Source organism: Bombus terrestris, chromosome 1 (genome assembly GCF_910591885.1).
Source record: "Bombus terrestris chromosome 1, iyBomTerr1.2, whole genome shotgun sequence".
Taxonomy (NCBI): domain Eukaryota; kingdom Metazoa; phylum Arthropoda; class Insecta; order Hymenoptera; family Apidae; genus Bombus; species Bombus terrestris.
In genome coordinates this window covers 4,504,594-4,517,003 of record NC_063269.1, presented here as the reverse complement: position 1 = coordinate 4,517,003, position 12,410 = coordinate 4,504,594, and the positions used below count along the sequence as shown (strand labels likewise).

General features: G+C 28.8%; 4 protein-coding genes across 5 annotated transcripts; 2 read left to right on the top strand and 2 right to left on the bottom strand.

Moving 5' to 3' along the window:
• Positions 1–311: 311 nt before the first annotated feature.
• LOC100646574 (dynamin-1-like protein) lies at positions 312–4,379 on the top strand. Of its 2 annotated transcripts, XR_001098642.3 has the most exons (8): positions 312–702; positions 853–1,417; positions 1,532–1,779; positions 1,878–2,594; positions 2,883–3,204; positions 3,285–3,496; positions 3,584–3,730; positions 3,829–4,379. XR_001098642.3 is itself a non-coding variant. In XM_012308002.3 (7 exons), exons 1-7 carry the CDS (start codon positions 601–603, stop codon positions 3,638–3,640), a joined length of 2,223 nt encoding a protein of 740 aa, XP_012163392.1. In that variant the 5' UTR covers positions 312–600; the 3' UTR covers positions 3,641–4,379. The 2 variants fall into 2 exon arrangements, 1 of the variants encoding a protein (XP_012163392.1); XM_012308002.3 differs by having other exon boundaries at positions 3,584–4,379.
• LOC100646891 (SET and MYND domain-containing protein 4-like) lies at positions 3,228–7,088 on the bottom strand. The gene is made up of 4 exons (XM_048408041.1): positions 6,855–7,088; positions 5,652–6,504; positions 4,875–5,517; positions 3,228–4,774 (listed from the first exon to the last, which is right to left on the bottom strand). The coding sequence occupies exons 1-4, from the start codon at positions 6,869–6,871 to the stop codon at positions 4,266–4,268; spliced, it is 2,022 nt and encodes a 673-aa protein (XP_048263998.1). The 5' UTR covers positions 6,872–7,088; the 3' UTR covers positions 3,228–4,265.
• Positions 7,089–7,366: 278 nt separating this feature from the next.
• LOC100646695 (V-type proton ATPase 21 kDa proteolipid subunit c'') lies at positions 7,367–9,032 on the top strand. The gene is made up of 5 exons (XM_003393005.4): positions 7,367–7,630; positions 7,831–7,879; positions 7,989–8,072; positions 8,154–8,547; positions 8,612–9,032. Exons 1-5 carry the CDS (start codon positions 7,570–7,572, stop codon positions 8,642–8,644), a joined length of 621 nt encoding a protein of 206 aa, XP_003393053.1. The 5' UTR covers positions 7,367–7,569; the 3' UTR covers positions 8,645–9,032.
• Positions 8,786–12,108, bottom strand: LOC100646454 (carnitine O-palmitoyltransferase 2, mitochondrial). Its single transcript, XM_003393003.4, has 7 exons — positions 11,854–12,108; positions 11,729–11,769; positions 11,062–11,620; positions 10,448–10,981; positions 9,887–10,376; positions 9,617–9,809; positions 8,786–9,506 (listed from the first exon to the last, which is right to left on the bottom strand). Exons 1-7 carry the CDS (start codon positions 11,896–11,898, stop codon positions 9,374–9,376), a joined length of 1,995 nt encoding a protein of 664 aa, XP_003393051.4. The 5' UTR covers positions 11,899–12,108; the 3' UTR covers positions 8,786–9,373.
• Positions 12,109–12,410: the final 302 nt, after the last annotated feature.

Genomic DNA, 12,410 nt, shown 5'->3' with positions numbered 1-12,410 from the left:
AATAACGCCATTTTCTCACTCCCTATTTTATCCAGCATTTTGGCCAGTTTTCATATTATTGCTACCAGCTGCTACCAACTTCTACCAAATCGTAATTACACAGTTTTGCGTTATCTTTATGTCTCTTTTACTTATTATATTTCTGGTTTAAAGTAAGTTTATACCCTTACTTAATGATTTTTAGATATGTATAGTTATTATAAAAGGATAAGAATTTTTTCTACAAAAATTATTTGCATATTTGTAAATTACTTAGAAACGATTCTTTATGTATAAGATTTAAACATAAAGTACGTTGGTATATGTAGCGTTAAATATCATAGGATGCGTACGCGTGTGGACTATATGAGGCAGGGACTGGGTGGTTGGAAACAGGAGATGTAGGATTGTTGTGGTGATTTTGACGAAAGTATTTGCACAGTCAAAATTAATATAGTGAACATTAACACCTGCAAATAATTGTATTTCCCTTAAAAATACCTTAAATACTATTGTTGATGCATGTAATTACGTACAGTAAAAAAGCATTTTACACCGGCTTGTAACGCATAACTGTCTTCAGTCAAGCAAGAATCGATATACCTTGCGATTATAACTATAATGGAAGCTTTAATACCTGTAATAAATAAATTACAAGATGTATTTAATACCGTTGGTGCTGACGCTATACAGTTGCCTCAAATTGTTGTACTTGGAACACAGGTCAGTTAATATTTTTTAAATGGCAAAAAAGTAATTGGTAACTACAACCTTAATTTGAATATTTTTTCTTTTTGAATGTAAAAACATACACTTTTTAAATTATAAATAATGTCGAAATTCTTCATTAAATATAACATTTTATCTTTTTAGAGTTCAGGAAAGTCATCTGTAATTGAAAGTTTGGTTGGTCGGTCTTTCTTACCACGAGGTACTGGTATAGTTACTAGACGTCCTTTAATATTGCAACTTGTTTATGCACCTAAAGATGAACGTGAACACAGAAGTGCAGAGAATGGAACATTAAACTTAGATGAATGGGGTACATTTTTACACACAAAAAATAAAATCTACACAGATTTTAATGAAATCCGTATGGAAATAGAATCTGAAACAGAACGTATGGCTGGATCTAACAAAGGAATTTGTCCAGAACCAATTAATTTGAAGATATATTCAACATCAGTTGTTAACTTGACCCTCATAGATCTCCCTGGTATCACAAAGGTACCAGTTGGAGACCAACCAGAGGATATTGAGGGTCAAATACGACAACTTGTATTGAAATATATATGTAATCCTAATTCTATTATATTGGCTGTTGTTACTGCTAATACTGATATGGCTACAAGTGAAAGTCTAAAGCTTAGCAAAGATGTAGATCCAGATGGAAGGCGTACATTAGCTGTTGTTACTAAATTGGATCTGATGGATGCTGGTAGCCTATTATTATTATTAACATCATTATTATTATATTATTTATTTGCTATTACTTAGAATTTTTAATTTATCATAATAATTTGTAAAATTATCATATTATATATCATTCTAGGAACTGATGCTATAGATATATTATGTGGTAGAGTCATTCCTGTAAAATTGGGTATAATTGGAGTAGTTAATCGTTCTCAACAGGATATAATGAATAACAAAAGTATCCAAGATGCATTAAAGGATGAAGCTGCATTTCTGCAACGTAAATATCCTACTTTGGCAAATAGAAATGGAACTCCTTATTTAGCTAAAACATTAAACCGCTTACTCATGCACCATATCCGGGACTGTCTCCCAGAATTAAAGGTAATAATATGGATTTTGATTGCTAATAATTTATAGTACTTAGTTAGAAAAAATTAAAGTAAACATAATCTGGTAGAACTTATATTTTTCAAAAACAGACAAGAGTAAATGTAATGGTTTCACAATTTCAAACCCTTCTTAATTCATATGGTGAAGATGTTAGTGATAAAAGTCAAACTTTACTTCAAATTATTACTAAATTTGCAAGCAGTTACTGTTCTACAATTGAAGGAACAGCTAGAAACATAGAAACAACGGAATTATGCGGTGGCGCTCGAATTTGTTATATATTTCACGAAACATTTGGGAAAACACTAGATTCTATACACCCGCTGGCAGGTCTTACAAAAATGGATATTTTGACGGCGATTCGAAATGCAACTGGTCCACGACCAGCGCTATTTGTACCAGAGGTTTCTTTTGAATTATTAGTTAAGCGACAAATTCGAAGACTCGAGGAACCCTCATTACGATGTGTAGAACTTGTACATGAAGAAATGCAAAGAATTATTCAACACTGTGGTACCGAAGTACAACAAGAGATGTTACGCTTTCCAAAATTGCACGAGCGTATCGTTGATGTTGTAACGCATTTACTACGTCGACGTCTTCCACCTACTAATCAAATGGTTGAAAATTTAGTTGCTATAGAATTAGCATATATTAATACCAAGCATCCAGATTTTCATAAGGATGCAGCTCTTGTGTCTTCTTTATTAAAAAATTCTAATGTGGATCATGTAAAACATAACAGGAAAGTTCCTTCTACTACAAGTACCACAACAAATACTCAAATAGTAGTTTCTAATGAAACAGTAAGTAATTATTGATAATATTCACAATTGTGTTAGAATATTTCAAATGTAGTAATTATTAAACTTATATAATAATCATGAAACATATATAATCAGTGTATTTACCATCATTCATTGTTATAATATTTTTAAAAATATTTTTTTAATATTTAATAATTTCTCAAACGTATTTTTATAAACATGTGATTAATACATAATTTTATTTTATTTCGTTATTAAAACATTAATATTCTCTGATCAATGTATTTTGTGTGTTATGTAACTAAATGCATATAACGTTCCTAACAGAATGTAAAATCAATCAATAATCAAGATGAAGTGGCATCTTTTCCTGAGCAGAGCAAGGATCAACAAGGACATCAAATGGTATTAAGTAACTGGTTGTTAAACAATCTTATGCCTCAAGGAAGGACTGATTCGACTAGTTCGATTGATGGTTCTCCAGTAAGAAATCGTGAGAACAGTACTTCTCCTCACCAAAATTCAAATCTAGTAATTGAGATGCAGAAAGCATCTCCACAACAGAAACCAGTAAATCTATTGCCGGAAGTACCAGTACAAACATCTCGTAAACTGAGCGAGCGAGAACAACGAGACTGTGATGTAATTGGTAAGGATAAAAATGTAGTACACTTTTCTAGAAAATAATGTTTTATATTGTTTCTATTTATATACACTTTTTCTTTACAGAAAGATTAATAAAATCATACTTTTATATTGTACGAAAATCTATACAAGATAGTGTACCAAAAGCTGTCATGCATTTCCTAGTCAACTACGTAAAAGATAATTTACAAAGCGAACTCGTAACACATTTATATAAATCAGATCACGCAGATGTTCTTTTAAATGAAAGTGAACATGTTGCTGTTAGACGCAAAGAAGCAGCGGATATGCTAAAGGTATGCATACAGAAATAATAATAATTTTGTTCTTTATATAAATCTAAATCGTTGATCTGTTTGTACATTTCTCTCTCTTTATTACAGGCACTAACACAAGCTGGTCACATTATTAGTGAAATCCGAGAAACACACATGTGGTAACTTATTTTATATATTATTCACGTGATTAATTTATAGTTCAATATAGACAATTTGATGGTTTAATAGATAAATTGGCAGAAAATATCACATGTACGTCTAAACACTGTATATAATTTGTATTTTTCGTTCAAGTAGTGTTTACAATTACAACAATAATTTTTAGAATTTTAATGTACATTTTCTTTTAGTTTTATTTTAGAGACATAAGTAATAAAATATACAGTCACATGTGCATTTATAGTAAATGTCGATATTAAATGATCAAGATATTGTCACTTATAACAATGGTGCTCATACCACAGTTTTGAAAGCCTTACCAAAGTTATGCGAATGTCTAATTTACATTAAAACATCAATCATTCTATAACTGTGAAATGTAAGAGCAAATGTAAACGATTATGAATGCTGAGCAGTTTATTATATTTTGTAACATTTTGCATCACATGAAAAAATTGAAAAATGAATAGTAGTCTATGCAAAAGGTATATAATATAAAAAATCTTGTTTTTTTTAATACTTGTGATACAGACTCTAAGTCGTGTGTACGATTGCGTGTACATGTATGTATGTATATAATGCATATATATATGTACACATATTAATATTTTTTGTTGATTTGTTGTTATTAAGAAGTACAGCCAAACTGATTGTAACACTGAATAATACATTGTTGCGTTTTGATAGCTTCCATGTTTGGTGTGGTAAAACACTTTTCAATAAACTGTATATGCTCAAGCAATTGAGGGAGAGCCTGTTCATAATGACCTTCATACATTTTAGAAATGGCATCTAATCTTTTCTCAACTGATTTTCGAAATTGATTCTTTATTTTTTTTAAATCGGTTTTCTTATTACACTTACAACATTGTTTACTCGATACGTTTTGCGTATGTTTTTCGTCTAATGTGATTGTACTGATAATTTCTGAGCACATCTTGCATTTGTAATTCATTGTTTCGGGTAGCGGAAATTGCCAATTTTGTGTACAAGCTTCGCATGCACATAAGAAACGATACTTTTTCCATAAGTATTCAAGCCTTGATAACCTTTTCTCGCTAAGCCAATGTGGCCCATAACAATCAAGGATCTCAGTACCCTTACCAATAAAACGTAATGTTCTTAACACAACTGTCCCTGTCGAAGATTATTCATTATATATTATTATTAGATTATTTATAATATATAAAACATAAGAAATCATTAATTAAAAGCAATTAAAAGCACATTTTTTTACCTGACGGATAAGAATGACGAACTACGTTCGGATAACAACTATGGTTTATAAGACTAATTGAAGGATAAATTGCTCCACCTATATGTCTGGGTTCCCAAACATGCGTTTTTTTATCATATATATTTTCTACAATTTCATAAGCATTGCAATTAATAGCCTGTAAGTTATGCAACATTGCTACTGCCAAGTAGATAAAAGATTCTTTTAAGCAAATAACGTCCATTTTACTCAAGACAAAAGTAAAGCACTTCGCTAAAAATATAGCTTCAATAGCACGAGCAAGATTTATACTAGATTCTATCTTCGTACAATGAGTTTCTAAATTTAATATAGTATGGTAATCGTAAGTACAATAAGCTTTATTTATGCCTAAATCTTTATATTCGTTATTTTTTATTGTAACATAATCTCGGAGGAAATTGTCATTCATAAAAGGAATTTTGCTTTTTTCCGTATTGTTGTTAATTTGTTCAGTATTTAAAGATAAAAATGCTGAAATTATCATTCTATACGCTAGCAACAAATGCGATGTATGTTGCATTGATTCAAAATCATTTCCATAGAAAGCATCAAATATAAAACATTCGTATTGATGATACATTTGCCACGCTTCTCTGCGACATTTTTCCGAACAGAAAGATACCTGTAGAAGTACAGACTTATTTATATTTTTAAAATAATATATTAACATTATGTTAATAGAATAATAAAATACGAGAAGACAAACTTGAACATGAAACACGATAAAAACGAATCAAGATTATTTATATTACTAACTGTTTGACAAAAATGGCAAGGAATTTTAACACTTTCACTCGATTTAAGAGTAATATGACAGTGCAAACAATTTCTATCGAGCGCTTCTTTATTTGTACTGAATGCAAATGGTGTTTCAACAATAAGAACAGATCCTGCTTTGATGTTTCTGGTAGCTATGAGATGACGACCTCGTTTCTCATCAAATTGTAGTTCAACAGCATCCGAACAACTTTTAAGAATGGTATGTTGTTTCCCATCAACGATCGGTATCACTGATGCACTTTTTTCTATTAATGCATTCTCGAATGTAACACTTTGACTTTTGTTGTATTTTCTACGCAATCTTTTGTCCTGAGAAGATGATACTTTCAAATTTTTATAGCATTCACGCTCTAATTGGATACATGCTTTTCTACATTCCGAGAAATCGTTCAGATATTCAGTAGTTTTATCGTGAAGGTTTTCAGGAAGTGCAAGCATGCATTCGCAATATTTCAAGCATTTTACGAAAGCTTTTGAATTATAACAATCTTGTGCGCAATCTAGAAGCGCATCCAGGAACAATCTACTATTTACACTGGCCTTAAACAGTGTTTCAGTAAGGATACTACTTTTGTCTGTCTCTTCGTGCACAATTCCATCCTTAGCTATTATTCCGCGACTTTTCCTGTAAAGTTCTGCTGCTTTAATATCATCCTTACCCCTATATGACTCAACTATTTTTACGTTTTCAATATAGGGTATGTCTATAAGAATCTTTATCATTCCCTCCCTATCTCCCTTTTCAGACAATTCCTTGAAATGATTTGCATATGGTTCTACAATTGCAGCACTATAAGCAACTTTGAAAAATTCGCTGAAGTTGATGTACCTATGACAAATTTCAATCATTCATACGTATTCAATAATAAAATTAATTTAATAATTAACGCATAATTCAAATAGCTATGTGCATAACTAATTTAGATTTCTAAACGTGCCAATGGAAGTTAATAGATGGTAACTAACGGAAGACTGAAATAGTTCGAGTGATAACTTTTTAATTTTTACACATGTATTTGCGGTGGTATTATTTTTTACTCGTGGTATTTTAACGTATAAATTAAATCTTGTCATTAATGTATGTGCTTGTAGACTTAACTATAGTTCAGTTTTGAAAATAAGATGCAAAAGATATTTTTCCAAATGTATAAAAAATCATAAGAAAAATTGTTTGCTTACCCTTTGGTAAAAGACATGATTTTATAAAATATTGATAAATTATGTAATTATCATCAAATTACCAGTTGCACGTTTATTGTAGATACATAACAAGACGAATGAGCTGTAAGGAATTCTAAAATTAGATCTTAGATTCCACGCTCAGACGTGTAAATGATACCTATCATTGCATTTTAAATTTAAGGATGTTATTAAGAAATAACACATTAAATGAACTAACACTATTAATACTATTGTCATGCATTACCAGCTTTTAGTATTTAATAAAATTTCAACGATAAAATGGATATAACCAAATTTGTAAAAATAAACAAAAATTAATATAATGCATATATTTCAATATTTCTAGTGATCTATAAAAAATACAAGTGTATGCTTATGAAATATTTTAAGTAATTCTAAATATAACAATTTCCAAATTCTGTTAGAAATTAAAATTTAAACATTAATTTTTAATACAACTTTTTTACAGTTGATGTCACTAGTGTAGTGACATCAACTGTAAAATAGTGTAACCATCAAGAATACTAAACGTCACATGATAAAAACGGGTGTGAGCGTTGTTCTCTTACTTCGTACATGAAATATTCTTATTTTAAATATTTCGAAAACACTACGTTGTTAACATATATTTTAAAGTTGAAATTAATCATTTGTTAGCGTTTTCGTATTCCTCTTAAGGAAAACACGTAAAACAGAAGTTAAAAGTAACACAATGAGATATATCTTGGGCACCACTTTTGCAGGCACTGCTTCTGCAACTACTCTAGTATTAGGTATTAATTAACTTTTATCTATTAAATTATTAAATAATCAATTTCTCAAATAAAGTCAAATATTACAAAAACTAGTTATTCAAAGTGAAGCAAATTTGTTGCAAATTTTATTAACAAGAAACTAATTATAGATATTTTACCTTTGTCAAATTTTGTACGTCTTAAATATCTTAAATATCGTAAATAATGTTTTATTGCAGTATTGTATCATGTATTTACTGGAAAAGGAGAGCGTGTTAGTGTCGCTTGGTAAGTAAGCACATTTAAGTTAAATATAGTTTTTATTCAAAGTTCCAAAATACAAAAAGTTATAAATATGTATATATAGAAGGATATTTTTATGAGACAACATTATTAGGTTTTTAGAAAATACATCACCACATATGTGGGCAACTCTTGGTATTGGTCTTGCAGTTGCTCTGTCTGTAGTTGGTGCTGCATTGTAAGTTTCATTCTTTTATAAATATATATAATACATCCTCTTATATATATATTGGATAATAATATAAATTCATTGTTTCAGAGGCATTAATACAACAGGAGTTTCAATTATTGGAGGTGGCGTAAAAGCTCCAAGAATCAAAACAAAGAATTTAATTTCTGTAATATTTTGCGAAGCTGTTGCTATTTATGGATTAATCACTGCCATTGTGTTATCTGGAATGTTAGATGAATTTAGTTATCCTATTCAAAAGGAAGAAGTTCGTAATCAAAATTGGCTAGCTGGCTATTTAATATTTGGAGCTGGCCTAGCTGTTGGTCTTGTTAATCTCTTTTGTGGTATAGCTGTTGGCATTGTGGGTTCTGGTGCAGCTCTTTCTGATGCAGCAAATTCTGCTCTTTTTGTTAAGATTTTAATTGTAGAAATCTTTGGCTCTGCTATTGGACTCTTTGGATTAATTGTTGGAATTTATATGGTAAGCTACTTATTAAAAATATTGCTATGTTTAAAAATATTAATTAATTTGTTTACATTTATAGACATCTAAAGTAAAAATGGGAGATAAGGTATAAGTTTAAAATAAATAAGAATGTTACGAAAAAACCATGAAGTATTTTTTAGAATCACAATATTTCATTCCATATTTAGTGACGATTAAATAAAAGATTAATACAAAAGAAGCTATTAAAAGAAATAGTGTTTATTGAAAAGAAAATAAATACTGGAAAAGATGTTAAAAAGCATAATTTGTTTGTTTAAATTAGTATAAAAAACCTTTATACAAGGTTGGTATTTGTTGTTACAAGAGGTTCCACGAAGATTTCAATTTGAATAGCTGTTACATATTAATGACTTACATATATAGACTTTTGTGTATCAACCATGTGTATAAATAACTATTTGTAACTATGTGTATAAATAACTATTTCTACTAAATAAAGTTTATTGCTGTAATGCAGACTTTTGATTGGTGTTCTAAGTGCGTTATAGCGCTCTCTCTTTCAAATGTGTCTACTGTATATACCTTTTTTAACTGGAATATTACATTAAATAAATATGATACTATGTTACATTCTTTAGTATATGTATAAAATATATTATGTATATTATTTATGAGCTGTCTTATTTTTATTAGATAATACAAAAAATATACTTCTTCGTTTTATAATAGTATAAAAATTCTTAACTAATACATTGTATAAAAATTCAAGATATATATATATATATAAAACCAACAATATTGAAAATTTTCCTCATTCTTAATACAATAATAATTGGATAATTGCACATATGTAATACTATCATTTCCCACAAGTCATTATAGAATGAATGTTTTTAAATGCCTTCTCCAAGCATTTTACATATTCGTTTGCGTTATTATTCCTTTTATAACTTGTCACAATAGCCCCCAATCTTTCATCTTGAATCATGTATCTAAGCATTAGAATAATGTGTTTCAAACAAAATATTCAAACATTTCATATATGTTATTAAATAGCAAATAATGCTGCTTGTAAAAGTAATAAAGAAGAAGTATATCTTACGCAATTCCATATCCATTGCTTACTACTGGTCCAAAACCACCAGCACATATAGCTGGATCTGAAAGAGTTGATGTAGATAAAATATTATGATTTATATTATCATACGCTGGATCCGAAAAAATAGCTGGTTTCGGAGTATTTGAATGCTCCCAAATTTTTTTTAACGCAAATAAATGTCTATCAAATCCTTGCCCTATAAGGAAATATGTGAATAAACTTTCAGTATCATTTCAATGTTTATTGGTATAAAATTTAATGTTTTATAATTACCCATAACAGCTTCCTTGGAGAGTTTATTGTGAACGTTACTGCAATTAATTATTAAATTTTTCAATTCTGATTTGGATAAATTATTATTTTTTTGAGCTATAGCTTCACATGCTTTTTTCGTTTCGATTGTGCATGATCTCAAAGTTTCTGTTCGACCATGTTTAAACGCTGCTGTACTACAAGATTCATATGTTGGTACTACGCAGTTTCTTTGATAATATAAAGCTAGCTGGAAAGCTAACTGCATAATTGCATCAGGACTTACACCAAATGTTTTACACTCATTTTTACCAAATTCATTAAATATCATATGATCAACACTTAATTCTCCTATCCATTCCCCAAATTTTTCCTTTTGTCTATTCACAATATTTTGTACTTTGTCATCTATGACAAAGTTGAGTTTCTCGACTTCTACTGCTCCTTTTTGAAGATATTTAATATCATCAGCACAGAATTTTGGTTGTTTTGTTATATCATTACCTATATCCTTAAAGCGAGAAAAGAAAAAGAAATGAAATTGAACATTAAAAACTTATTAATTCATTTCTACACAATTACCTTCAGAAATCTTAAGACAGCTACACCATCTCCCCATGAATGCTCAAAATTTATTCCAGCATATCCATCATTTGTAACAATTAGAGAAAATGATTTATCAAACCACCTATTTGTTCCATCCGCATGGAGATATGTCCTAATTAACTCATTATAGTCAGTTCCAACATGAATGTCATCTAATATCATTGTAAATATAGCAGAATCTATTTTTTGTAAAATTTCTTGGTTGCCAATTTGTGACAAATATGTTCTTGTATTGGCCCACAAATCACGCTCTGATGTTGTAAGTATTCCAATAGGCCTTTCATTGATGGATATGGTAGCTTTTAAAATAGATTCTAAACAACTGGCTATTTCCTTTGGTTTACGAATATAGCCATTTTCATCTATTACATTAAAAGAGTAAAAGTGCCCTTTTCTCATGACAATTATGTTTCTGCTAGTTGCATTCTCATAAATTTGATCTTTTTCTGGCTTTGGTAATCTTGTTGTATTAAATAAGTTGTGATATTGTGACATATCTAATGGAAAGGCCTGAAAAAAATTTTTTTATTTGGGATAAAAAAAGATTATTTCATATTATTTATAATTCATGTAGAACTTGTGATTTTTACCTTAAATAAATAAGCTCCATACCAACTGAACTGAGGAGGTAGAAGTCTTGTAATAGTATGGTAAACATTATTCTCATTTGTTTTAGGCTTTAAATAAAATACTTCAGGCCGTAAAACATTGTCTTTTAAAGACTTCATAAATCGTAATGATGATACAATAAGATTTGTGGCTTTTACTAATTGTATATTATGTTCTGGATTTGATGCTGGATTAAGGACTAAGAAAGGATTATAGTTGATAGGTAAAGGTCTACGATCTCGAAGATACATATCAAACCAAGGTTCACTAATATAGCTAGTATCATGATTTTTAGTGTCTTTCTCAATTAATTCTTTATGCAATCTAATACCATCTTTAGTCAAAAATTCATTAACATAAATTTCAGTTTTTTCTAACTGTTCCTTAGATAACAATGGTTTTTGTGCATTTAGATACCTTTTACATGTATCCTCTAATTTTGGAATAGGTAAACGTGGTAGAGATGGTTGAAAATGCATTGTTGGAGTCTTACTTTTTTCAATATATTGATATGCTTCATCTCCTTTTACAGATATACTTCTGTAGAAAAAATATATGTATACATATATTTATCTTCTTTTCTTTTTTATGATAAGAATATAATGTTTTACTTATTAGTAATATTTTGAATATTCAAATGTTATTTACCTTGGAATTTGTAAAAATAATTGCACTTTACCCTGCTTAATCTAAAATATAATTATTTTATTGTAATCATAAAATCGTTGTACATAAATTATATTTTAAATAAATAAAGTTGGCGAATTTCTTACCAGTTCTTTTCTAAAATAATTACGTTTGAATACAAAAGGCAGCATGTTGTACTTATTCTATAGTTTTTATTTATACTGGTACACAGTATATATATATATATATCAAACTTTATAAAAATGGATCTATAAATTATGACAAGTAAAATTGTAATAGACAAAATATATCGAGTAATATCTTTTTTACGTCAGTACTAATTTAAATAAATGACACTCATAAATCATTCTTAAAATAATGGTTAATATTAATTTTATAGTCATGTAGAACAATGTAGGGGAAAGTGTATATAGCATATACATATGTAATGTATATGCATTATTCATAATACTATAAATACATTGTCTTTTTTCTTTTTTAATTGAACATATAAATATGTATAAGACATATATATGTATTTGTTTTAATATATATCTTTTTATCGTTTTAATATATACTATGTAAATATTAAGAATTAACGAAAAATTAAAAGTTTATAAGGATGCATTTACAAGAATTGCCACAAAAGTATTTATTTAGGAAAACACGTTTTTCAACCAATGGTAAAACACTTTCTATATAA

Coding starts and splice junctions, on each gene's coding strand:
- LOC100646574 (XM_012308002.3), top strand. CDS start 601: ATGGAAGCTTTAATACCTGTAATAAATAAATTACAAGATGTATTTAAT. Junction 703..852: donor TTGTTGTACTTGGAACACAG/GTCAGTTAATAT, acceptor TTATCTTTTTAG/AGTTCAGGAAAGTCATCTGT. Junction 3,205..3,284: donor ACGAGACTGTGATGTAATTG/GTAAGGATAAAA, acceptor TTTTCTTTACAG/AAAGATTAATAAAATCATAC.
- LOC100646891 (XM_048408041.1), bottom strand. Junction 5,518..5,651: donor CTTGCCATTTTTGTCAAACA/GTTAGTAATATA, acceptor GTACTTCTACAG/GTATCTTTCTGTTCGGAAAA. Junction 4,775..4,874: donor TCGTCATTCTTATCCGTCAG/GTAAAAAAATGT, acceptor AATCTTCGACAG/GGACAGTTGTGTTAAGAACA.
- LOC100646695 (XM_003393005.4), top strand. CDS start 7,570: ATGAGATATATCTTGGGCACCACTTTTGCAGGCACTGCTTCTGCAACT. Junction 7,631..7,830: donor TGCAACTACTCTAGTATTAG/GTATTAATTAAC, acceptor GTTTTATTGCAG/TATTGTATCATGTATTTACT. Junction 7,880..7,988: donor GAGCGTGTTAGTGTCGCTTG/GTAAGTAAGCAC, acceptor CAACATTATTAG/GTTTTTAGAAAATACATCAC.
- LOC100646454 (XM_003393003.4), bottom strand. CDS start 11,898: ATGCTGCCTTTTGTATTCAAACGTAATTATTTTAGAAAAGAACTG. Junction 11,621..11,728: donor TTATTTTTACAAATTCCAAG/GTAAATAACATT, acceptor TTTTTTCTACAG/AAGTATATCTGTAAAAGGAG. Junction 9,507..9,616: donor AGCAATGGATATGGAATTGC/GTAAGATATACT, acceptor TCTAATGCTTAG/ATACATGATTCAAGATGAAA.